The sequence below is a fragment of the Danio rerio genome, chromosome 20 (assembly GCF_052040795.2).
Source record: "Danio rerio strain M-AB ecotype USA chromosome 20, GRCz13ab, whole genome shotgun sequence".
In the NCBI taxonomy this organism is placed as follows: domain Eukaryota; kingdom Metazoa; phylum Chordata; class Actinopteri; order Cypriniformes; family Danionidae; genus Danio; species Danio rerio.
The window spans coordinates 41,968,543-41,993,089 of NC_141040.1; the positions used below are offsets into that span (position 1 = coordinate 41,968,543).

Below are 24,547 nucleotides of genomic sequence, written 5' to 3' on the forward strand. Positions count from 1 at the left end.
TCGATCGACCGAATAGACTCTATCTGTTATCTGCAGTTAGCCTGTCTGCAGCTAACATGAGAACTTATTGCCATGTAGCATTGTGCTAGCTAGTGAGTTACGTCTAAACCCGCTCTTGCTTCTCTTATTTCTTTTAATTTTCGGTGTCAAGTCTGTTAAAATGTTGAGTTCTACATGGAATTTCATCAAACGCCATAAGAGGAAATTCATCTTCACTGGGGTGTTTGTTGGAGGTAACTAACGTGGGCAACTGAACCTCATCCATGCATACATATCAGTGACTGTTCACTAGCTGTAACTATTTCTTGTTTTTAATAAAATACTTGTAGCTATAGCATGTTAATATGATGTGATGTGTAGTTTAGCGTGTTATTACAGTGTTGACAACCATTATATATTTTTTCCACATTCAGCCCTTCAATCTCAGTTCACCTGTCACCTAGTTTTTCTATTGGCATAGTCAAATCAAAGTTGAAATGGACTTTACCCTGGTATTTTTAGTCAACAGAAAGGCTTTATTTAACTGAATAGTTCTTGCTTGCAGCATATCACTTTGTTAACATGGATGCTATACTATATTGTAATCTCAAACTTTTTATTTGCAGGTGTTTATCTGCTTGGTAAATATGCACAGAGAAAAATTCAGGAGATGCAGGAGCGAGAGGCAGCTGAATACATTGCTCAAGCTCGGAGACAGTTTCATTTTGAAAGCAACCAAAGGACATGTAACATGACAGGTAAACTAAATACCGCCATAACTGATGTTTATGTTGTTATAATTATTTATGGAGTATGTAATTTGTTTTTTGTAGTGTTATCAATGCTCCCCACTCTCCGAGAAGCAATCATCCATCACCTGAACTCAGAGAGTCTCACTGCTTTGCTGAAGACTAAGTGAGTTATGCACGTGTGTGTGTGTGTGTGTGTGTGTGTGTGTGTGTGTGTGTGTGTGTGTGTGTGTGTGTGTGTGTGTGTTGTAGAAGCTTAACTACATTATAAATGTAAAAGAATATAAATGACACAAGTGATCATGTCTTTCTCTACAGGCCAGCAAATAAACTTGAAATCTGGGAGGATCTAAAGATTATAAGTGAGATTATTTCTCATTTTTATGTAGTTTGTCATATATTGTTTTTTCATTCATTCATTTTCTTTTCGGCTTAGTCTCTTTATTAATTAGAGGTTGCCCCAGCAGAATGAACCGCCAACTTATCCAGCATATGTTTTACACAGTGGATGCCCTTCCGACTGCAACCCAAGACTGGAAAACATCCATACATCCTCATTCACTAGATACACTATGGCCAATTTAGTTTATGCAATCTTGCTACCCACTGCACCACTGTGTCGCCTATTGGTTTTTTTTTTTTTCATTCAGTCATTTTCTTTCAGCTTAGTCCCTTTATTAATCAGGGGTTGGCCCAGCGGAATGAACCGCCAACTTATCCAGCATATGTTTTACGCTGAGGATGCCCTTTCAGCAGGCAACTTAGTACTTGAAAGCACTCATCATACACTCTGACATGCACACATACACTACAGCCAATTTAATTTATTCAATTCACCTATAGCACATGTCTTTAGATTGTGGGGGAAACTGGAGCACCCTGAGGAAACCCACGAGAACATGAGGAGAACATGCAAACTACACACAGAAATGCCAACTTACCCAGCCAGGGCTCGAATCCTCAACCTTCTTGCTGTGAGGCGATCATGCTACCCACTGCGCCACCACTGTGATGCCCTATTGTTTTTATTGAGAATAAATATTTTGTATATAGCAATTGAATTTATTTTGTTTATGAACAGTAAAATTACAGTAAAAATGTTGAAAATTTAATATAATTGAATATTTTTTTATTTTACAGAATTTCCTTTTTAACATTCTCAATCAAAAAATCTTAAAAATAATAAATAACTTTTTTTCAAAGAAATTGAATATCAGAGTGAGCTAAATTGTCAATTGTATTCAAGTAGTAAACAGTTGTAGTAATAATTTAAACTTTTTTTTTTTAAGTACAATGTAGCAAATTCCACTGACATCATGTGGGTTATTAAAAAATGACTAATAGATATTAAAGCATTGTCTAGGCTCAATTCTACTATGAAACACCCACTATTGACAATCAGAATAATTCACACCCTACAATTCTGGGAATCTTCTGTTTTACAATACATCACATTCAAGAATTAAAATAAGTCATGACCAGAAATTCTGCTGAAATCTCAACCATGCCTTTTAGCAATGTTTAAGCTTAATTTGCACAAACAATTCCAGGAGGATAGGTTCTGCTATTGTTTTCAATTAATTAATTAAAAGGTGGTGTTGGAATATTTAATCAATTCCATGCGTGTTCAATAAAAAAGGTTAGTTTTTTCTTTAAGGTTTAACATATTAGCAATTTAATGCATACAACTGAATAATTTTATTTACAGAATTCTGTTATCCTCAATGCAATGCAAAAATTACATTCAGGATGTGCGCACAGGTTTCATTTCCTGACTTCAACTTATATAGGCAGCTGATATTAACAGGTGGAGTTTAATGGAATTTTTCACTTGTCAATCATTCTCCAGTCCTCCAATTTTAGACTATCAGGCCTGTGCTTCATCTACTTCTGCAAAAATGTTTTATTGGTATGCAAAGCAAATCACACTCATAAAAAAGTTCAGGTAATATATGACCTTTAAGCAATACAAATACAATTGTTTAATGAAAAGAAAAAAAAGGCAAAAATGTTTACAATTTTTCCCAGACAGTATCCATACTCTCATCTTTTATAAGTTGAAGAGAAGTTGATTCATTAATGTATTGCAAAACTAAGTGTAACAACTTGTAACGGGGTGGCAATGTGGCTCAGTGGTTAGCACTGTCGCCTCTTAGCAAGAAGTTTGCTGGTTTGAGTCACGGCTGGGCCAGTTGGCATTTCTGTGTGGAGTTTGCATGTTCTCCCTGTGTTTGCATGGGTTTCCTCCAGATCCTCCGGTTTCCCCAACAGTCCAAAGACATGCGCTATAGATGAACTGAATAAGCTAAAATAGCTGTAGTGTATGTGTATGAATGGGTGTATGGCTGTTTCCCAGAACTGGGTTGCAGCTGGAAGGGCATCCGCTACGTAAAACATGTTGGAATAGTTGGCAGTTCATTCCGCTGTGGTGACCCCTGTGAAATAAGGGACTAAGCCGAATTAATGGATAAACTTGTAACGGCCACCTTTAGACCGCTTCTCATTGCCACTTTTGACTTTTAAAAATAGCCAATATTAGGCCTAGGTTCAGTCGTTTTAACAACACTAAGACTGAAATCCAATAATTATGACATTTCGGAATGCTGCTCCATTTCTTTTTCTAAAACACCCATCTCTGTGTTCAGGTTTTACCCGCAGCATTGTAGCCGTTTACAGCACCTGCATGCTGGTTGTGTTACTCAGAGTTCAGCTCAACATAATCGGTGGATATCTGTACCTAGATAACTCTGTGACGAAAAATGGAATGGTACGTCAGTTTTTTTAACAGCATAGCAATCCGATTTTATCATGTTGAAGCACATGAACATTTAATTTCTCTCATGCTCCAATTTTAGACCCCCTTAGCACCGCCTGATGTTCAACAACAGTATCTTTCCAGTATCCAACATCTTCTTGGAGAAGGTAAGGACAATGTCAGATCTGTATAAGAGCGCATAATCTGTACTACAGGTTAATCCTCTGTTTGCACATATCCCCTGTAGCTGACACTGATGTTTGTTATGTGTTTTTTAGGGCTCATGGAACTGATAACTGTGGTGAAGAAAGCTGTTCAGGAAGTTTTTGGACTGTATGTTGAGTAATTGATTTGAGAATTAATTTGAATCTACTCTATTGGCGAGTGCAGCCATCATGTGGTGATAAAATTGTATATTTATCAAGAGAGAAAACTACTGTCCGTGTCTCCTCAGGGTGTCTCTGAAGCAGAGTTTGTCTCTACAAGAGCTGGAGAAACAGTTGACACAGATCAGACAGTTAGTGGAGGACGACTCCTCTAAATACAAAAGTCTTTCCTGGTACATGATGCCTGATGAAGAGAACACACTTGCCTCACAGGTAGATATATATGATATAATTTATACATAATTTCTTAATTGCATACAGTTGAAGTCAAAAGCTGCGTCCCAAATGGCACACTATGCACTCATGCACTATGTACTTATGCACTTACACACTCAACAGGATAGTATATGTATGTAGTGTTGTCCCAAATGGCACACTAATGTTTTTTTACTATGCGGAAATTCAAACCGTTTCCCTGATGACGTTTGACGGTCGCTAAATCAGTGAGATAAACAACAGAATTATCAAATAATACCTGCCATGAGTATTGCCGCATTCACCATCGGGAGGCGCTATAATCACTCTCGTAGAAGAATTTTCCTTTCACCATCCAAAATAAATAAAGTTATTCAACATGTGCGTCCGATAGCTCCGCCCCTTCCGCTACGTAAGCAAACCTGCGGTCGTTGAGTGCGTGAAGTGTCCATCATTACACACTTCATTGTAGCGGCTGAATGAGTGCATCATCCGGGTAATTAAAGTGCACTTATTATTTTTAGAGTTTTCAGTGTGAACACACTACTTACACTATTTATACTACAAAATGGCGTAGAATAGTGCATAAGTATGCGATTTGGGACGCAGCTAAAATCTTTTTTTTAACAGAGCAAGAAATTTTTCATATTTTTCTTATATATATAGATTTTTTTTCTGGAGAAAGTCTTATTTGTTTTATTTATTACCCTAACTTGCCTATTTATACTAATTAATCTAGTTGAGCCTTTAAATTGCACTTTAAGCTGAATATGTACTGTCATCATGGCTAAGATAAAATAAATCAGTTATTACAAATTAGTTATTAAACTAATGTTTAGAAATTATGTTAATTATATTATGTTAAATTAATAAATTATGTTTAGAAATTTGTTGATTTTTTTTCTCCATTAAACAGAAATTGGGGGAAAAATATACAGGGGGGCTAATAATTCAGGAAAGCTTCAACTGTATATAATGCATTCATTTATTTTGTTTCTGGGTCAAAGCTGTTTGATTTTGTAATCCATGTTTGTAATTTTACCGTTTTTACAATGAAAAAATTGACAATTTAAATTTAATATATACAGGAAGCATATTAAATGCAAGTAAGAGCTTTACTTAAATGTTTCTTTGATGGTGTCTACTTAAATGTCTCCAATTATTTTTGTAAAACTAAAATGTCATTGGGGGAAATAATATTCTATTGTCATTCAGCATAACAGATGTATTTATCAATCCCTCCAGGATTTTGCAGTAATGTATTTTCTTTTTATATCTGCAACCTAAAATTAATGGTTTTGTGATTGTAATTCAAAAAAAGCCTTAAGCATCATTTCCTTAAATATTTGTGTTTTGCTGTGAAAATATACACAAATGTTTTATTTTTTATTACATTTATTTTTCTTTTTTGATCTCAAGAACCACTGGATCTCAACATCCTGAATGCACTGATTTGTGTAAAAATAAAACGATATAATTGTTCTGACCATTAATGATTACAATGTATTATATATATATATATATATATATATATATATATATATATATATATATATATATATATATATATATATATATTGTAATCATTGAGCATCAAATTGGCACATTAGTGTAATTTCCGAATGATCGTATAACACTAAAAACTGTATTGATGATAAAAATGACATTTTATGTTTCTCTGTTTATTTATTCCTGTATAATGACATTTTTCTAGGCCTGTGGTCTCACAGAGAATGATGTCACAACGATAAAGCTACTAAATGAAACCAGAGATATGCTGGAAAGGTGAGGAAAAGGAGTACTTGCACTAATCAGAGATCACTAAAACAATCTTTTGAGCACTACCAGGTACTAATTGCTCCACAACTTCTACTTCTTTTTTCAGTCCAGACTTCAATATTGTTCTTCACACTTGCTTGAATCGAGGATTTGTCAGATTTCTAGACAACATGGCAGAGTTTTTCCGACCCCCGCAGAGAGACTCCACTCCCTCCAGCACACCTGACCAGTCAGTGGACATGCTTTTCATTTCATTAAGAAAAATGACTGAGTGGATATAGTTAATAATAATAATTATTGGGGCACTTAAAGGGTTTATTTACAAAGGTTTCAGGGAATAACATAAGCTTGAGTAAATAAATTGTAAACATTTAAAGGTAATTCTGGCTTCTCTCATAATTCTGGATTGTGAGAAAAAACATCATTACATTGTGAAAACAATTACAAGTTAGAAGCTCAAGCTTTAATTGTGCCATGCAGAATTTACATTTCACATTTTTATTCTTTATCATTTCATTTTTAACTTCACACAGTCTTGGTTCTGAATTCTGAATTTGCATCTCAATTCTGACTTATTTTATTTTACACAGATCAGATTTTTTCCTTAATTCTGAATTTACATCTCACATTATCCCATAAAAGGATTGGTCAGCCATAAATTCTGTCATTATTTACTGACGTTTTACTTGTTCCAAACCTGTTTGAGATTGTATTTGTTCTGTTGAACACAAAAAAAAAGATTTTTTGTAGAACGTTAAAAACCTGTAACTATTGACTTCCATAGTATTTGTTTTTCCTACAATGGAAGTCATCAGTTACAGGATTTTAGGGTGCTTTCATACCTATACTTTTGTTTCGGAACGTGTCTCGTTTGCCCAGTTAGCGCGGTTCGATTGGCATATGTGAACAGGGCAATCACGCTCTGTTCCGCGCCAAAGTAATCGCTCCGAGATCGCTTGAATGAGGTGGTCTCGGCTCGATTGAAACGAACCCTGGAGCGGTTCAATTACAGTGAGAAAGCGATCCGATCTGAGCGCGGTTATATCACAGTGTTTTATGGATATGTAATAGGCATACGGCGATATGAAGAGAGAATTATGAGTATGGCGGGAAGTTTCCAGAGTCTCTGGATGCCCGCAAACGAGTGATGATCTACCGGTAATCTTGCATCTCCCTCCCGGTCCTCAAAGAGGCTACGTCGCGCACCCTTCTCACCCCTCCCCACCGCGTCTCTCCTCAGACACATCGCGCGCGCGCACCCTGTCAATCACCATCAAACCCCCACCTCTCCTGACAGCTTAGCGAACGCTGCAAAATAAACCCTGACACTCTGACCAATGTGAGGAGAGTTTACTCGAACGTGACTTGTTTTAGCTCTTTTGGTCCGATTAGAAACTTTGCAATGTGAAAGCGAACCGCTCCAAGAGCAAAGAGCAACAATGTAACAATTGTAATCTCTGTACGTTCACACTGAAGGCGGCAAGAGCGTCAAAGTACTGGAAGTCATTCATTTTCAAAGGGAGCCGGCGACGGCTTCATCAGTGTGAGTGTTGAGAAGAGTTGAAATCAAGTCAACTTTATAGTAATGAGGTATGACGCGGTTCAGCGGCAAGCAATTGGTATGTAGAAGTCCACCGCTTGAGAGGAGTCCAGAGAACACAGCCCTATGAACATTGGTTCTGACCAGAGTTCCCAAAGTTTTGATTATTGCGGTCACTGGAGTTCCAATTATTTATGATGTTTTCTTACAGGGACTTAAATATAAAAAAAAGTTACTGGCGAGTTGCTGATGTGCATTAATGTTATATATGTTTTTTTAAATGGGAATCTAATGCTAACTAATGACAGTACAAAAAAGTATAGCTGCTTCAGAATATTTTAGACATATTGACATATTGGATATAGTCTATTTCTATGTATAGTGGAGCAAAGCCACAGCACGCACAACAACAGGATCTTCCGTAGGTAAATTAATTTCATAAAAGACGCGCAACACTTTCACACTAAAAAGCACATTTTTATGCAGAAATGTTAGTGATTTGCTGATGTGCTGCAACGACTCCTTTAAATACAAGATCAATGTAGCAAATTTTGATGCTCTCACTGCCGGTGTGGACGCAATTTAGTTCTAAATTTAGGTCTCATATTTCTGATCTTTTTCTTTAAAATTTTCACCTCACATTTGACTTTTTCCTAAAGATTTCTTAATTTAAATCTCACATTAATTCTTAGTTTACATCCCACAATTTTTACCTTGTTTTCTCTACATTTTGACCTTACATGTTAACAGTTAATTTATTAATCTGTTTTTAAATGACTGAAAACTGTTGTTTTATCCCTCCAGACTATCGCATGTAAGCCTCCCACTAGCCAAAATCATTCCCATTATCAACGGACAGATTCATTCAATATGCAGCGAAATTCCAAGCCACTTTGTTCAGGTGAGCACCTTCATATAAACCGACTCTTTTTCATTTAAATCATATATAAGCTTCCCATACACAACTTGTTCCTTCCTGTGTGGCTGTTTTTAGGATCTCCTGTTGATAGACCAAGTAAAAGAATTTGCCGCCAACGTATACGAAACCTTCAGCACCCCTCAGGAACTTCAGAAGTGAGCAAGACATAAAAGTAAAACACCTAGAAATCTCTCATGCCGTACAGCACAGAATTGCTCTCCTCACGCGCCAAAAAAAATCAACCTGGAGTGAAAAAAAAACTTGAATCAAGTTCTAAGTGTGTGTTAAAGGAGTTCAGATTCACTGTTGTTAGTAGGCATTCAGTTTGGAGTAGCTTTAGCTGACCCCTCTGTATGCTGTGACCCTCTTAACATTGTCCAGGGCATGCCAAGGTTTTTAGTCTATAATAAACTGCAGCACATTATTTATTTATATTTTAATAAAACAAACCCCTTTAGCATAACATTGTCATTAATATCACAAATAAAAAGGAAAACGGACTCAATTCTGACAGCCTTACATCTGCAGTATGGACTTTAATGGGTGAATTGTGGTCATTTTGTATATTATATCAATATTATACCTGAGGTTGCAGCTTCTGGACCAAAACTCACCTTTGCACCAGTAAACTGCTAAGCAAATGGATATTTGGGAGCATTTTCGTTTGTATCGACTTTCATTTTGGATGGCTCTACTACTAACTGATGGGAATCGTTTGCAAAATGGTACAGTTCGTAGTATGCTCTTCTGTTTTTTTGTAAAATGACCCATGAATGTTAATGAATAATAATGTGAGTAATATTATCGGAACTATTCATTAAAATGAAACACTGTTTGACTCTAGAGCATGTTGTTTTGGCTTTTATAAATGTGTATACGTTATTTTAAATTGACCTTCTGCAAGTATACAGTAAAGGTCAAAATTTGAAGATTTTAATTTATGCAAGGTGTGGGTTTAGGGGGGGGGGTCTGACCCCCCTAATTTACACTTGATCTCTGAAGAACATCAAAACGAGATGTATGGGAGATCTGCCCTTTAAAAGTTAAGAAATAGTTTGCTCTGATTTGTATCTTCAATAATATTACTAAATAAAATAATAGATAACGTAAATACACATTTGACAACCCTTATAATAGTTCATACCATTGTGAATGCATGTTTGAGCACCAACAGACCAACGTAAGTGAAACATGTTTCTTGTACAATAGGTATTTGTACTGTGTCCAATTAAACTCGTAGTTTATGTTTTATTCTACACTTGCTCGCACATGGAAGTTAAACAATAAAATAAAAAATACATGCAGTCATCCATTAATTGATGGAAGAATGCAAACCTGTCACCGTTTATCCCCCCATATTATTTTTATGTATTTACTGTGCAACAAACATTTCTGATTGTACTTGAACTAAGGGATAGTTCACCCAAAACAAATGACCAAGCACATGTTAATTTGGTCAGAAGGGGCAAAGACTTACAGTACACTGAAAAAAATTATTCAAAGAGGATTGCTTGGATTTACTAAATCTTTTTTTTTTAATGTTAAGTGGTTGTAACCAATTTATTTGGGCTGAATTTAAACAAAACAAATTAAGTTGAACATTATTAAATTTAATTCGTTTAAATTCAACACAAATAAATTGTTTGCAACAGTTCTGCATGCAACACTTTTTTTAGTGTACTTGGCATATATGAGTACACCCCTCACAAATCTTTCATTTAAATAATATTTAATAATTAAATTATATTTTAATCGTATAGGATTCATTAAAAAAATATATTTGCGCATATACTTTAATCAGTGATAAAGCCAAATCTGGAGCTAGTCTTACAAAATAACTTATGATAATAAGTTACAATTTGAGCTACAATTCCAAAAGTAGCTCAAATTTATGTTAGGGAAAAATATGAAATTTTGTTGAAATTTTGCAGTTTGCAATTTCTATTTTTTGGCATGAATTTAAAGGTATAATCTTTCTATTTCTAAAGATATTCAGTGAATAAAATATTATTTTAATTAATAAATTTGTTTATTAAATCTATTTTGTTCAAATGCACCAAAATATATGACCTATATTCACCGAGATATGGATAAAAAATATTAATTTTCAGAATCATTTATGCTTAGCACTGTCTCTATAATGTTACAAAAGATTTTATTTGAACTAACTGCTGTTATTTTTAACATTTTGAAATCATTGAAGATGAATGGAATGAACCGCCAACATGCAAAATTTACTTGGCAAAAGCCTGCCCTTTCTCCAGCTTACATTTGATATATATTATCTTGACATAGAGCACTGTTTCTCAAGCATGTACCTGGAGCACCACCAGCTCTGTACATTTTACAAAACGCACCTAATTCAGATCATCGGCCCATTACCAGAGACTTAAAGTCCTGTAATGGGTATGACAGACAAAGGAGACATCCAAAACATGCTGTGTTGGTGGTCCTCCAGGAACGTGGTTGAGAAACAATAACAGAGGACAGAAATATTACATTGTTATATTTCACAACGTACAGCTGTTTCCAAACTGTTGTTCCTAAAACAGTATTGAGTTAGGTCAATAGATAATTGCATGTAATTGACATAATTCACTGCTGTTATTAAGCATATATAATTATTATAACGTGTAGCAAGTATAAAAGAGTATTACCGTAAAAGAAAGCATCATCTTCCTTGTAAAGAAAATCTCCTGGTTTCCTCTAGAGGGCGGTACATATTTGTAGTTGAGCGTCATGTTCTAATAATAAACGAAACAGTTCGAGTACAGAAATAAAATCAGGAAGAACAGTAGTAATATCTGACAGAAAAAGAGGCAACAGACATGAGGAAAGCATATGACGACTGCTCTTACACAAATCAACACCCTTTTAACGCAACTTCCTTATAAAGCCTTTAAAAACCTGACGTTTCAGCATCTTCAAATGAGAGCTTAGGTTGCGATTTACGTAATGTAACGTGGGAGAATCAATTCCTTAACAATAACTATAATTGTTCACATCACGCCTGCAGAATCTTTTGAATCTATTTGTAACATTTGACAATGATGCATGAAAAAAAAATACTATAGTAGAGTAGGCCTGTAATTAATCTGTTGAGGTGATCCTAGCTGCTATGCTATTACAACAACTACAACTATTTAATTGATCTGTTGTGCTAATCCTATTGTGATTGTTGCTATGCTAATACAAGCAATAAATAATGCTTATTAGCATTAGCTATGCTAATAAGTGCCAATAAACTTACATAATACTGTACTGTATAATATACAAATATTGGGTATTATACTTGGGGGTGGATTTAACCAATAAGCAAGGTGGCTGCTTAGGCCCCAGGAAATTTGCGGTCCCCAAATAAATACCTATAAGTATTACTAAGTATGATAGAGAAAAGTATGATACTATAAATTATATATAACATTGTTTTCTACATTTTGTTTGGCCAGTGTCTAAAAATTTTAATTTGAATGTAATTATTACATCTGCGCAAATGTGTTCCCCACCCTCAATCATGGACCAGTCTAGCAGTCAAATCAGTAAAGATTTATCATTTATTACGTTTAATTGTGAATTCAACTTAAGAAAACAAATCGTTTTAAAGGTTTTACAAGGTGCTTTACATGGTATTGTTATTATTTTGCATTAAGATAAAAAAGATAAAATGTAGAAAGCAAGATCGAATGATATAAGAAACAAGCAGCAAAATAATAATGATAAAATTAAAAAACAAAAGGTGCATTTTAGAACTTTTGGGCCCCCTAATTCTACTGCAATACACAACCGTTTTCTGTAGTTATACTCTTTAACAGTTTACTTTAGTTAATATTACAATATGATGCGGCATTAATTAACAAAGTGGTGGAAATGTATTAAACAGTATAAAACACTTAACTAGTACGGTTAAAAGTACTGTAGTGTTCACTATAAATTACTTTATGACTTTATAGTGAAAAAAGTCAACAATTCAAAAGATTAAGATAGTAAAAATGTTTTAATGTTTTTGAAAATAAGACATTTATTATTCTGATCGATTGTTATTTTCTGAAGAGAGTTCTTAATGCCCAATGATTATTTAAAGAGTTTAGAATAGATGCAAAAACCTCTAAATGCCTCTAAGCATTTTTACCAGGCTCCTGCGTGTATGTTCAGTAATATCACTTTAAGGATAAGTCAAAAGCAAAAGAGGCTAAGAAAAATGTTCATTTTCGATGGAAATTTCAGACGGAACTTAGAGAAGTTTTTGCATCTGAACTTTTCATATTTACATTTTATGCACATTCTTTATTTAACATCTTGAAGAAATGTTATCATACTAAATCCCTTGCGATGCTTTTTAGAGTTGTCTTTTATTACAAAATGAGTATTCTATAATATAATGTAAACTCACACATTGTTAAATCAGCAATTACACTATTATTGTAGACGATACTTTCTGTGGACACACAGCAGAAGTTGTTTTGTTAAGATTTTGTTGAAAGAAAAACCTGAGTATTCCACTGTATTGACAAAACCCCCGAGACATTTCCACAGAAGAAATAAGCAATTACAAAGCAGTTTGTAACCTTTAGTTACTAAATAGTTCCTTTAGTTACTTAACTTTTCAGATGAAATCATTAAATATGTCAAATACAATCAAAGGTACTGTTCACCCAAAAGTTAAAACTCTGTCATCGTTTACTCACCCTTCACTTGTTTCAAGCCTAATTGAGTTTTCTTGTTCTGTTGAACAGAAGGAAGATATACTGAAAATATAAAGTTCCATAACATGTTTTGTTCCTACAATGGATATCAATGTCTGCTTTTTTCCAACATTCTTCAGAAAATCTTGTTTTGTGTTCATTGAATGAAATAAATTTATAAATGTTTAGAACCACTTGAGTGTGAACAAATGGTGAAGAAATTGTTGTTATGGGGTGAAATATCCCTTTAATTTTTCTATATAAATTCTTTAGTGTTTACAAATGGAAATGAACACACAGTGCATCCGGAAAGTATTCACAGCACTTCACTTTTCCACATTTTTTTGTGTTAGAGCCTTATTCCAAAATGAATTGAATTCATTGATTTCCTCAAAATTCTTCACACAATACCCCATAATGACAATGTGAGAACTTTTTTTTTTTTTAATTGTTGCTAATTTATTTAAAATAAAAAACCTGTAAAATCACATGTACATACGTATTCACAGCCTTTGCTCAATACTTTATTGATGCACCTTTGGCAGCAAAAACAGCTTCAAGTCTTTTTGATATGATGCTACAAGCTTGGCACACCTGTCTTTGGGATTTTTTGCCCATTCCTCTTTGAAGTACCTCTCAAGCTCTATCAGGTTGGATGGGAAGCGACGATATACAGCCATTTTAAAATCTCTTTAGAGATGATCAATAGGATTTAGGTCTGGGCTCTGGCTGGGCCACTCAAGGACATTCACCGGAGTTGTTGTGAAGCCACTCCACTGATATTTTTGGCGGCGTGCTTTGGGTCAGTGGAAACAGTATGTAACTGAGCTCAATTTGGAGCTTCTTGGCAAAGGCTGTGAATACTTATGTACACGTGATTTTTTCCGTTTTTTTATTTTTAATAAATTTGCACTTTTTCACCTTGTGATTATGGGATATTGTGTGTAGAATTTTGAGGAAATAAATCCATTTAATCCATTTTTGAATAAGGCTGTACATTTAAAAAAAAATGTGGAAAAGGTGAAGCGCTGTGAATACTTTCCGTATGCACTGTACTGTATGACTGCTATAAGCTGTTATACTGTTTGAATATTTGAGGTCAGATGTTTGTTGCTTTGTGTGCAGTAGGACCAGTGGGTGACACGTGGAGGCTCATCCTGGATGGGAGTGAAGTAAGGGGGTGAGTAGAGGCCAGCTAGCGAAGTGCCGTGCAGGTAAAGCTCACTCCTTTGACCTCAAAAAGGTGCTATAGTGACAGATGCTAGAGGCCATGGTTTTTAGCCTCTCTGTTAGAGCAACCAACTCCAATGCAAAAAATCACTGGTTCAATCCCATCTCAGACAATATTAAAATAGTATGGTAAGAAATTTGACAAAATGGTTGAAAATATTTTTGTTACATCAAAAAGTGTGGTTATGATAACAACGCAACAAGATAATCCAGCAAAACCTAGTTCCTAAAATATCACTAAAATGCAATATTTATACCTCATAATTAACTAAAATCAGGGGAATAACTGCAAAAAGGTTCGGTTTTCTGAAAAAAAACACCCCTATCAATGAGCTGACTACAGGCCCGATAGTGTATTGTTAAAAGAATGTTTGTTAACTGATAAAGAGAGAGTTTAATAAAGTCTGTTTATTTTAGCCATAGTGCAAATATAACATGTCTCATGTATCACCGATTATGCCTATTCACAGGCTGTATTTTTTCTGACAAATTGTTTTAACTGAAATCGGACATGCTACTCTGAGAGATAAGATGAACTGGCAGGGATCATAAACTCATTCAATCAGTCATTTTCTTTTCGGCTTAGTCCCTTTTTAATCCGGGGTCACCACAGTGGAATGAACTGCTAACTTATCCAGCACGTTCTTATGCAGCGGATGCCCTTCCAGCCGCAACCCATCTCTGGGAAAGGGATCGAGATGTTTATTCTGTAGTTAGTTGTCAAGGACATATTATTCACAGATTAGCCTATATCAGCAGAGGAAAACACAAGCATTAGCCGCATTATCATGATGGACTCATTTAGTAGAGAACTTGTGTTTATGTGACTCACATATTCATTGAAAAGAAGCACCTTATGTCCACCTTTTTTTTTTTTGGTTGCCATCCTCGCTTGTGTGTGTCACCCAACACACCTTATTCTTGCTCGGGAAAAAAACAATCCATTGCATTTGGCGCTGCTTATATCAAAACGCAGCCACAGCTTCTCACATGATAGCAGGGAAAGGCTCAGCCAGTCACAATACCCATATGAGTTTTGGGGGTGGTGCAACTCGAGGATAGAATGTGATTTAACCCTTTCTGCGTGTTTAGGTTAATGTTGACGGACCAATTTTTTTTAAAGTGGATTAAATTATAGGTGGGGACATTTCGATGGGTGGTGGATATTGGTGGGGACGCGTCCCCTCCGTCCACCCTAAATCTACACCCCAGTGAAAATAATTAATTTTGTTTCAAGGCAATGTGTGTTTTAATTTTAGTTAGTTGTTCAGCGTTGATGTTCAATGAATAATCATTGATAGTAGATAGTGTGTGTTTCCTTTAATTATTTTTAAATCAAGTAATGCCTTGATTCAAAAATCTCTCATTTGTAATGCGTTAACATTTACTGTACAAAAGTTATCAGTGAACTATGAGGGCAAAATAAATACATAAATAAATAAATCATTCATTAATCGCAATCGAGTTAAAATGTTCAATTAATCGAGATTTTAAATGTAGGCCAAATCGCCCATCCCCAACTAGCATCTTGCAAAATAACTGGAAAAATACTGTCATCATGGCAAAGGGCAAACAAATTAGTCATTAAAACTATTACACTTAAAAAAATATGTTGACAAAAAATATGTTAAACAGCCCTTGGGAAATATTTCTAAAACACGAGAGTGAGAAAATGATGTCAGAACGTTAATTTTGCTTTGGGTTTACTGTGGCATCAGTGTACTGTAAATAAGAGAGGGAAGTGGGTTCTGAGGTCAACGAGTCTTGTGAAAGTACCGTCACAATGCGAAGCAGAAGCGCTAGTAGAAAACAAGCCATCTACATTATAGACTTATAGGCTTCATGAAGACAGAAATTTAGGTCAGCATGTGGTTAATCCCACCACCGATACTGACGGTACAGTAAAACGAGATCAAAAATGCAGTGATTCAAACGTTATAAAAACATGACGTCAATCTGTCAATGATTATGGGCAGGACACCAAAAGGAGCAATGGTCACGCTTATACAGTATGATTGTTTGTTTGACGAGGGTTGAGCTATAAATAGAGCGCGCTGTATAAGAATGGACTGGTTGTTGCATAAGCTGTTTGAATGTGCTGAATAACCGTGCGGGTGTTTTCCGCTTGGCACATGCAACACCTCAGGTCACATGACTTGTTTCTGTGTCTGCATGGCCTGTGCTTTAGTGTGTATCATTCAGCAGGAAATTCCCCTTCATCACATGACATAACCTTTGGTTCTGCCCCATGACATTTTTTTACCGAAACTGTTTACATCAAGTCCAGGAATATGAGGGAAACATCTTCTTGTAATCATTAAAGGACTGAATAACATATTATCTTTGTTTGCAGATAATACACTCCATAATGTGGCATGTCAAAGCAATTTATGGTTCATTTCAGGGTATTTTTAGTGCTCTGTAAAAGGCTAGAACTTCCCGTGTGAACAAAATAACACAAAAAAAACTTTGGTCATTTAGTTATTTATTGGAATTGGTGGTTCCACATTACAGAGGTCCTTTAACATCTAGCATTTTGTTATACAAAAAATCATATTGTACACTGTAAAACTGTGAACAGTAAAAATCACTGAATTAAATAAGTTAGTTTAACTTATAATTAACAAAAAGTTACTTTGAATTAATTAAAAAAGTAATGGCCATGCATAAACTGATCATATTGAGCAGAACTCTAACTGAATGTTTGTTAACTCTAATTCTTCACTCAAAAAATAACATTTGCTGTTTGTTTACTTATTTAAAGTGAGCTGAAACAACACAAATCTTGATTTTTATGGGAGAACAATTGAGTTATTTTATGTTCTATCCACTTAAATTTGGATGTTAACTTAATTCCTTTATGTTGTCCCTATACAAATTGATTGAACCCATCACTTTTTACAGTGCAGAAGCAATACCAAACCATTTGAGTAGTTTATAGTTGTTTCGTTCTATTAACTGAACTTGTTAATTAACTGAAAATGTTTAAGTAGCAAATCCTCTGTTAGTAATATATACCATATTACTAATAAATAGTATGATATTAACACAAATAATATACAGTTAAAGTCAGAATTATTAGCCCCATTTGAATTGAAGTTTGTCCGTCTTTCGGATGAGACGTTAAATCGAGGTCCCGACTCTCTGTGGTCGTTAAAAATCCCAAATCTGCCCACTGGCCACTGTCCATCATGGCCTCCTAACCCTCCCCATATCATGATTGGCATATCATCACTCTGTCTCCTCTCCACCAATCAGCTGGTGTGTGGTGTGCGGTCTGGCGCAAAATGGCTGCCGTCGCGTCATCCAGGTGGATGCTGCACACTGGTGGTGGTTGAGGAGATTCCCCCCATTGTGTAAAGCGCTTTGAGTGCCCAGAAAAGCGCTATATAAATGTAAGAAATTATTTTTATTATTATTATTATTATTATTATTTGTTTTTCCAAATGATATTTAACAGAGCAAGGAAATTTTCACAGTATGTCTGATAATATTTTTTCTTCTGGAGAAAGTGTTATTTGTTTTATTTTGGCCAGAAATAAAGCACTTTAAAAAAAAAAAAAAATACATTTTAGCGTCAAAATTATTAGCCCCTTTTAAGCTGTATTTTTTTCCATAGTCTACAGAATAAACCATCATTTTACAATAACTTGCCTAATCATCCTATCCTGCCTAGTTTACCTAATTAACCTAGTTAAGCATTTAAATGTCACTTTAAGCTGTATAGAAGTGTCTTGTATAGAAGTGTCTCTAGTCAAATATTATTTACTTTCATCATGGTAAAGACAAAATAAATAAATCATAATAATAATATTTAATATTTATTATTATTTAAATCATTTTAATATGATTTATTATGATAATAAATCAAAATAAATTATAAATCATTGTTATTAGAAATTAGTTATTTAACTATTATGTTTACAAATGTGCTGAAAAAATTCTTTCCATTAAACAGAAATTGGGGAAAAATAAACAGGGAGCTAATAATTCAGGGGAGCTAATAATTCTGACTTCAACTGTATGTGTATATGACTCCGTATATGTTTACAGTACTCAAACCAGTTGTTTCAAAACTTAAATGCCTCAATCAGTTTCCACAAAGAGTTTGAGTTAATTTAGGTTAGAGTGAACAAATAATCAAGATTTGCAAAAATGGTCACTATTAATTATTCAGTAAAAGATGATCTTGTGGATGCTCTGAAGTGAAATATTTGCCTTGTTAATACACAACAATGTCTTTTTTTATATTGAATACTTCCTATAATCAGACAGTAGCTTAATGTCAAGTTATGGACATCAAATCAGATTGGCTGTTATTTTGAATATTGACCATAGCGCATTTAATACTTCCTCAAATCCGTGAGGTTTTCAATATTGTTACATTTCAAGACCTTACAAACTATTTAGTCTGGCAGCAATTTCATTTATAATTCATCAGCTGGATAAAAGGAATTGCTTTGAAGCAATTACAATAATACTCTTACTGTGTGTAACTGTTGTAATATATGGGGAATTTGATTCTGCTGTTCTCTTAATTGAAAAAAAAAATATTAATTATCTTTATCTGTATCCTCATAGTTCAAATCAAGGCTCAAAACGCATCTGTTTAGCTGTGCCTTTACCGATTGAGCATTGTGCTACATCCGACAGGACACATTATTATATCTTTCTTTTCTTTTTAATTCTTTTATAACCTGTTTTAACACATTTTAATCTGTCTAATCATTTTTTCTCTTTTTTATTTTTTACATTTTACATATTTAATATGTTGGTCACAAAATAAACTTTTTTTACATATTTGAAAATTCTTTGATATATACTCATTTATAAATTTGATATTTATATCTTAAACAAAGTATACATATGAATAAATTGAGCAAATACATTTCCATATATTGGCTTTTATTGTATGTATGTATGTATGTATGTATGTATGTGAGTGTATGTATGTATGTATATATATATATATATATATATATATATATATATATATATATATATATATATATATATATGCATGTGTGTGTGTGTGTATATGTACATATATACATACACACACACACACACACACATACATACATACATACAATAAAAACCAATATATGTAAATGTATTCATATATTTATTCATATGAATACTTTGTGATATATATATATATATATATATATATATATATATATATATATATATATATATATATATATATATATATATATAAACCCTAAACAGCACTAGTACATATACAGTATAACATTACTTTTACAATATAAAAACTCAAAGTAATAAATAAACAATAAAAGGCTCAGTTGAATGAGTGTGCAGTTTTCTTTTGCTGAAGGATGAGGAAATGCTAGAACAGGTTGTTTTTGTTTTGCTGCTGCTGAGATTATGACTCATCTGCCTTTATACCTGCCTTTCCAGACTCCTGTTACTCTATGAGTCATCATGATGTCAGACTGCAAACACTGAACTCATCATCACGAGAGCTCCTGCAGGTTAATCTTCCACCAAACTTACTCTGCCTATGACACATAAGAGGGCTTGAAACAATATACAGTATGCTGAAATGTAATCAATGCAGAATTGGAAATTTGAGCTCGAATATTTTTAAAAGCAAATATCTAACATTTTGATCTTTTACATAATTTTACCTGTGCTAAAACAAAGCATTTTTTAACTTTTATATCATTTTAGCTGTTCTGAAACATCTATAAAAGCAAGCATGTGTCATTATATTATATATCATATGATCTAAAATTATGACCAAATATGTTTTAAATAAAACAACAACAACAATAATAATTACAATAATACTTAAGAATAATTATATTTGTTTATAATAGGCTTTTCTTAGACTCAAAGTGCTACAAAATAATAAACAATGAATGTTTAAAAAATTAAATTTAAATACAAAAATTATTTTAATATGGAAATCAGGTTTCACTTTAATGTTATTTTACATTTTTTATCTTAAAAACGATAACTTGATGTTTTAATTGAGTAATTTTTAACTAAAGTAAGTTGAAATAATTCATATTTATTTGATTTAACTAAAACAATTTAAGACAGCAACACAATTATTAGTCTATACACACTAATTAAGATCATAACATGGTATTATTATGCATGCTTGGGCATTTTCTGAAGCAAATGTCACTCATTTCAATGCTTTATGTCAGTTTACTACGCTAAAACACAGCTGGGATAGTAAACATCCACACACTTACCTTGATTTAGATGTAAACAAACAACTATTATGTGTGTTTAAACAATTTCAGAAGCAAAAAACAGAAGCATTTTTATCTTTTATATCATTTCAGCTTTTCTGAAACCACTCTAAAACCACACAAACACAATAACCTTGATTCAGATACAAGCAGGTTGTTATTATGTGAGGCTAAAGACAGTGATTTGGCACTGAGCTGATGGCCGTGGACATGCCCTGACCATGTCCTTCTCCCGCGCTCTGATTGGCTGATCTCAAGGGATTATCATTAACTATTAATCCTGTGCTGCAGTGATGCGCTCTGTAGTCACACCACAGAGCGGTCAGATGATGTCACCTCACTCGAGCAAGCCGATTGGCCGTAGCCTCTCGTGCAGCTCTGCGCTCACCGTATCAATTTTATATCACTCTGGAAGATAGATCATTTACAGGCAGTCACATGACTTCTGATATATGACGTCGGCCTTAAAGAGTAAATGCAGTGATTTTTTTTTATGGGAGGCTTTATTGGAATTGCATAAGTCCCATATGGTACTTTTTATTGGAATACATTTATTTCTGTTATTGATTGGAAAGAAAAGTTAATTCCACTTAATTACTGGTAAGATAAGAGAAGAAGTATCTATCATACAGTACATTTCAAGTCAATGCTTCCTTAATAAAATACGCAAAAAAGGTATTGAAATGTTCTTATTATTTAAACACTGACTTTAGATTATTTATTTTGGCAATCCAATTATTCTAATTTGCTGTGGAAATACTCTTGTTTTTTTGTAATTGTGAATATTGGCAATGATTTTTCTTTACTTTGGCAATTTTGATTAAATTAAACCAGAGTGTTTATAGTTTAAAATGTATTTTCTTAATGTTCTTATTTTATTAAAACACTTTTATAAACTTAATTGTAAATTTACAATCCATTCATTCATTCATTTTCCTTCGGCTTAGTCCCTTTATACAGTTGAAGTCAGAGTTATTAGCCCCCCTTTAAAGGACATTTTCCCAGTATGTCTGATAATATTTTTTTCTACTGGAGAAAGTCTTATTTGTTTTATTTTGGCAAGAATAAAAGCAGTGAATAATTTTTTAACACCATTTTAAGAACCAAATTATTAGCCCCTTTAACCTATATATATATATTGATAGTCTACAGAACAAACCATCATTATACAATAACTTGCCTATTTACCCTAACCTGCCTAGTTAACCTAATTAACACAGTTTAGCCTTTAACTGTCACTTTAAGCTGTATAGAAGTGTCTTAAAAATATCTAGTCAAATATTATTCACTGTCATCATGGTAAAGATAAAATAAATCAGTTATTAGAAATGAGTTATTAAAACTATTGTGATCAGAAATGTGCTGAAATAAATCTTTTCTCCATTAAACAGAAATTGGGGAAAAAATAATCAGCGGGGCTAATAATTCAGGGTGGCTATTAATTCTGACTTCCACTGTACATTAGGGGTCATGAATCGCCAACAGTGGTGCAAAGTACAAATACTCAAACTACTGTAATTGAGTAATTTTTCTCAGAAATTGTAATTTGCTAAGTAGTTTATTTATCTATTTATTTTTTATTGTATGCCCACATTCACAAATTATTAACATCAAAATGTATAAATGTGTTACAGTCTTCAAAATGGAAAGTAACAAAGAAATTAATATAAAAAAAAAACAAAATAAATAGGTAAAAATAAAGTAAAATCACACCACTTTAGAGCAGTCTTTAAGTGGAGGTTGTAACTAAATTTGTAAATGGACACAAGGATCTTGTGCCATATAAAAGAGTTAGGAGCACTCTCTTATGTATTATCAAAGGGGAGACCAAATTGACCAAAATATGTCTGATTTTTTTGTCATAGGTAAGTTTTTCTAATGGTAGCCATGTAGCAATTTGTGATATTCACATTTTGAAAGATGGAGACTGTGATGCAGACCAAAGTAGCAAAAAACATTTTTTAGCTTAATATACCAGGACAGTAAATAATAATGCATCTTTTTTTGAACAGGTTGCTCACATTAAGATTCAATAAATACAAAGCTGGGGTCATATCAAAATTTAGCTCAAGAATATCTTCCAGTACCTTGTGTATTTTCTTCCAAAATGACAAAATTTTGTCACAGTCCCAAAAACAATGAATGAATGTACCTTTATCTTTTTTACATTTGAAACACAAGTCTGTGGCATTGGCAAATGTTTTTGCTAAGTAGTTTTAAAGATGTGTACTTTTACTTTCCCTTGAGTACATTTTTAGTGCTGAATAGGTACTTTTACTTTACTACTTTCCTTCAACCTGCAGTCTACTTTATTTTTTCCTGTCTATGAGAATTAGAAAAATCAGTCCTGCGATTTTCATCCAATCAAGTCACACATAGAAAGTAAACTGCATCATAATGACATACCTCAAGACATGCAGCAAACTGTTTGGAAGCATTAAAAGTGTCCAAGATGTCCAAAATCCTTACACGCAATGACCCAGTGGCTGTTTAGATGCATGTCACTAATGAGAAGATGGCGGATGTTTACTGTATGATGACCAAAATGGTCTTAAGCAATAACTAAATGCACTACAGAATGTTACGTTTACACACACACACAAACAAATTACATGTAGAGACATCCTTTCCCAGAATAATAGTCACTACTCATGAGTACTTTTAAAAGGGCAACCCAGTACTGGGAAACATCCGTATACACTCTTATTTATACACACACTCATACACTACAGCCAATTTAGTTTATTCAATTCACCTATAGCGCATGTCTTCGGACTGTGGGGGAAGCACCTGAAGGAAACCCACGCGAACAGGAGGAGAACATGCAAACTCCACACAGAAATGCCAACTGACCCAGAAGAGAACCAGCAACCTACTTGCTGTAAGGCAACAGCGCCAACCACTGATCCACTGTGTCACCCCAATTTAAGAACCAGAAGCCTTTTTTTCTAACTTTCTAAATTATATAATCAATTAGTCCTGACAGCATATGTTTTAGGTTGTTGTAACTTATTAAACTAAGTTAATCTTGTTTTAACTTAATTTTATAAGTTACGCAAGCTGTTTTAAGTCAGTTTAACATAATATAAGTTCAATGGACGCATAAGATTAATTTAATTCAGGTTAAAAATGTGAGACAACCAAGATTTTTTGTGTGTATTTCTACCTCAAAAAAATTAGTGAATTCTTTAATCTGTTCGTTTAATGAGTGATGTTTATTTATATGCCCTTTTGTATTTTTGTATTTATACTTGCTCTTCTTTCTATTGTACTATTTGACTGTATTTCTTGCATTGTTAACTAAATAAAACACAATAAAAAAAATCTTAATTTCCCTACACTCAAAAAAATTCAAGATATTTGCAGCTTCCTCAAACTATTTAAAATGAGCTGAATCAACACAATGGCTGCGGATGTTTGGAGAAAACTTAATTGCTTTTTGTTCAATCCACTTTTTTTGTAAAAACAATTTAACTAGCTTGATCGATTTGCAGGGTGCGAATTACAGGGGAGTTTGGGGAGGAGTGACCCCCATGATTAATGCTTGATCCCCCCTCTGAAGGACGTCAAAACAGGAGGTATTGGGTCAGCCCTTTAATACTGAGAAAAAGTTTGCTCTGATCTGTATTTTAATAATATAAAATATTAATTAATAATATTAATAATTAAAATAATAGATAATAAAAATGCACATTTGATCACCCCTAAACGGTTCATACCACTGTGGAAAATATTAATTTAACAATCTGAAACTGCAGATGTAGACCACCGATTCGTAAGTGTTCAAGTTTCTTTCTGGTAAAATAGGGTTAAATAGAGTTTGTTACATTAAAGTAAAGTCAAATTAGATGCATTTAATTTAACAGTAACTTCTAAATTAGCAAATCAGAGGATACCGTAGAGTAGAATACACTAAATATCCCTTACAACAAAACTTAAATACGCTTAAATAGGTTTTTATTAATAAATTAGATGTGATTTATATAAATACAAAAATGATATTTACGTTACACAAACTAACATTACCAAAAAGTCAACCTAATGGTCAATGAATAATTCGCATCCTGTCGATTTGTGTTGGGCATACTTGAGTTCTAGAAGAA

The 24,547-nt window shown here is 33.6% G+C and overlaps 1 protein-coding gene and 1 long non-coding RNA gene across 2 annotated transcripts; both read left to right on the forward strand.

Annotated features, from left to right (window-relative positions):
• The first annotated feature begins 14 nt into the window (after window positions 1-14).
• On the forward strand, window positions 15-9,145 carry pex3 (peroxisomal biogenesis factor 3). The gene is given in 12 exon segments (NM_200228.1): window positions 15-233; window positions 606-737; window positions 813-894; window positions 1,047-1,090; window positions 3,374-3,495; window positions 3,584-3,650; window positions 3,762-3,816; window positions 3,938-4,082; window positions 5,779-5,849; window positions 5,950-6,072; window positions 8,188-8,284; window positions 8,378-9,145. Coding segments are annotated over 12 exon segments (1,095 nt in total). The 5' UTR covers window positions 15-160; the 3' UTR covers window positions 8,462-9,145.
• A 4,910-nt stretch (window positions 9,146-14,055) lies between these two features.
• On the forward strand, window positions 14,056-21,296 carry LOC147839408 (uncharacterized). Its single transcript, XR_015518825.1, has 2 exons — window positions 14,056-14,164; window positions 19,639-21,296. It is a non-coding gene; the product is annotated as an uncharacterized LOC147839408 (long non-coding RNA).
• Window positions 21,297-24,547: the final 3,251 nt, after the last annotated feature.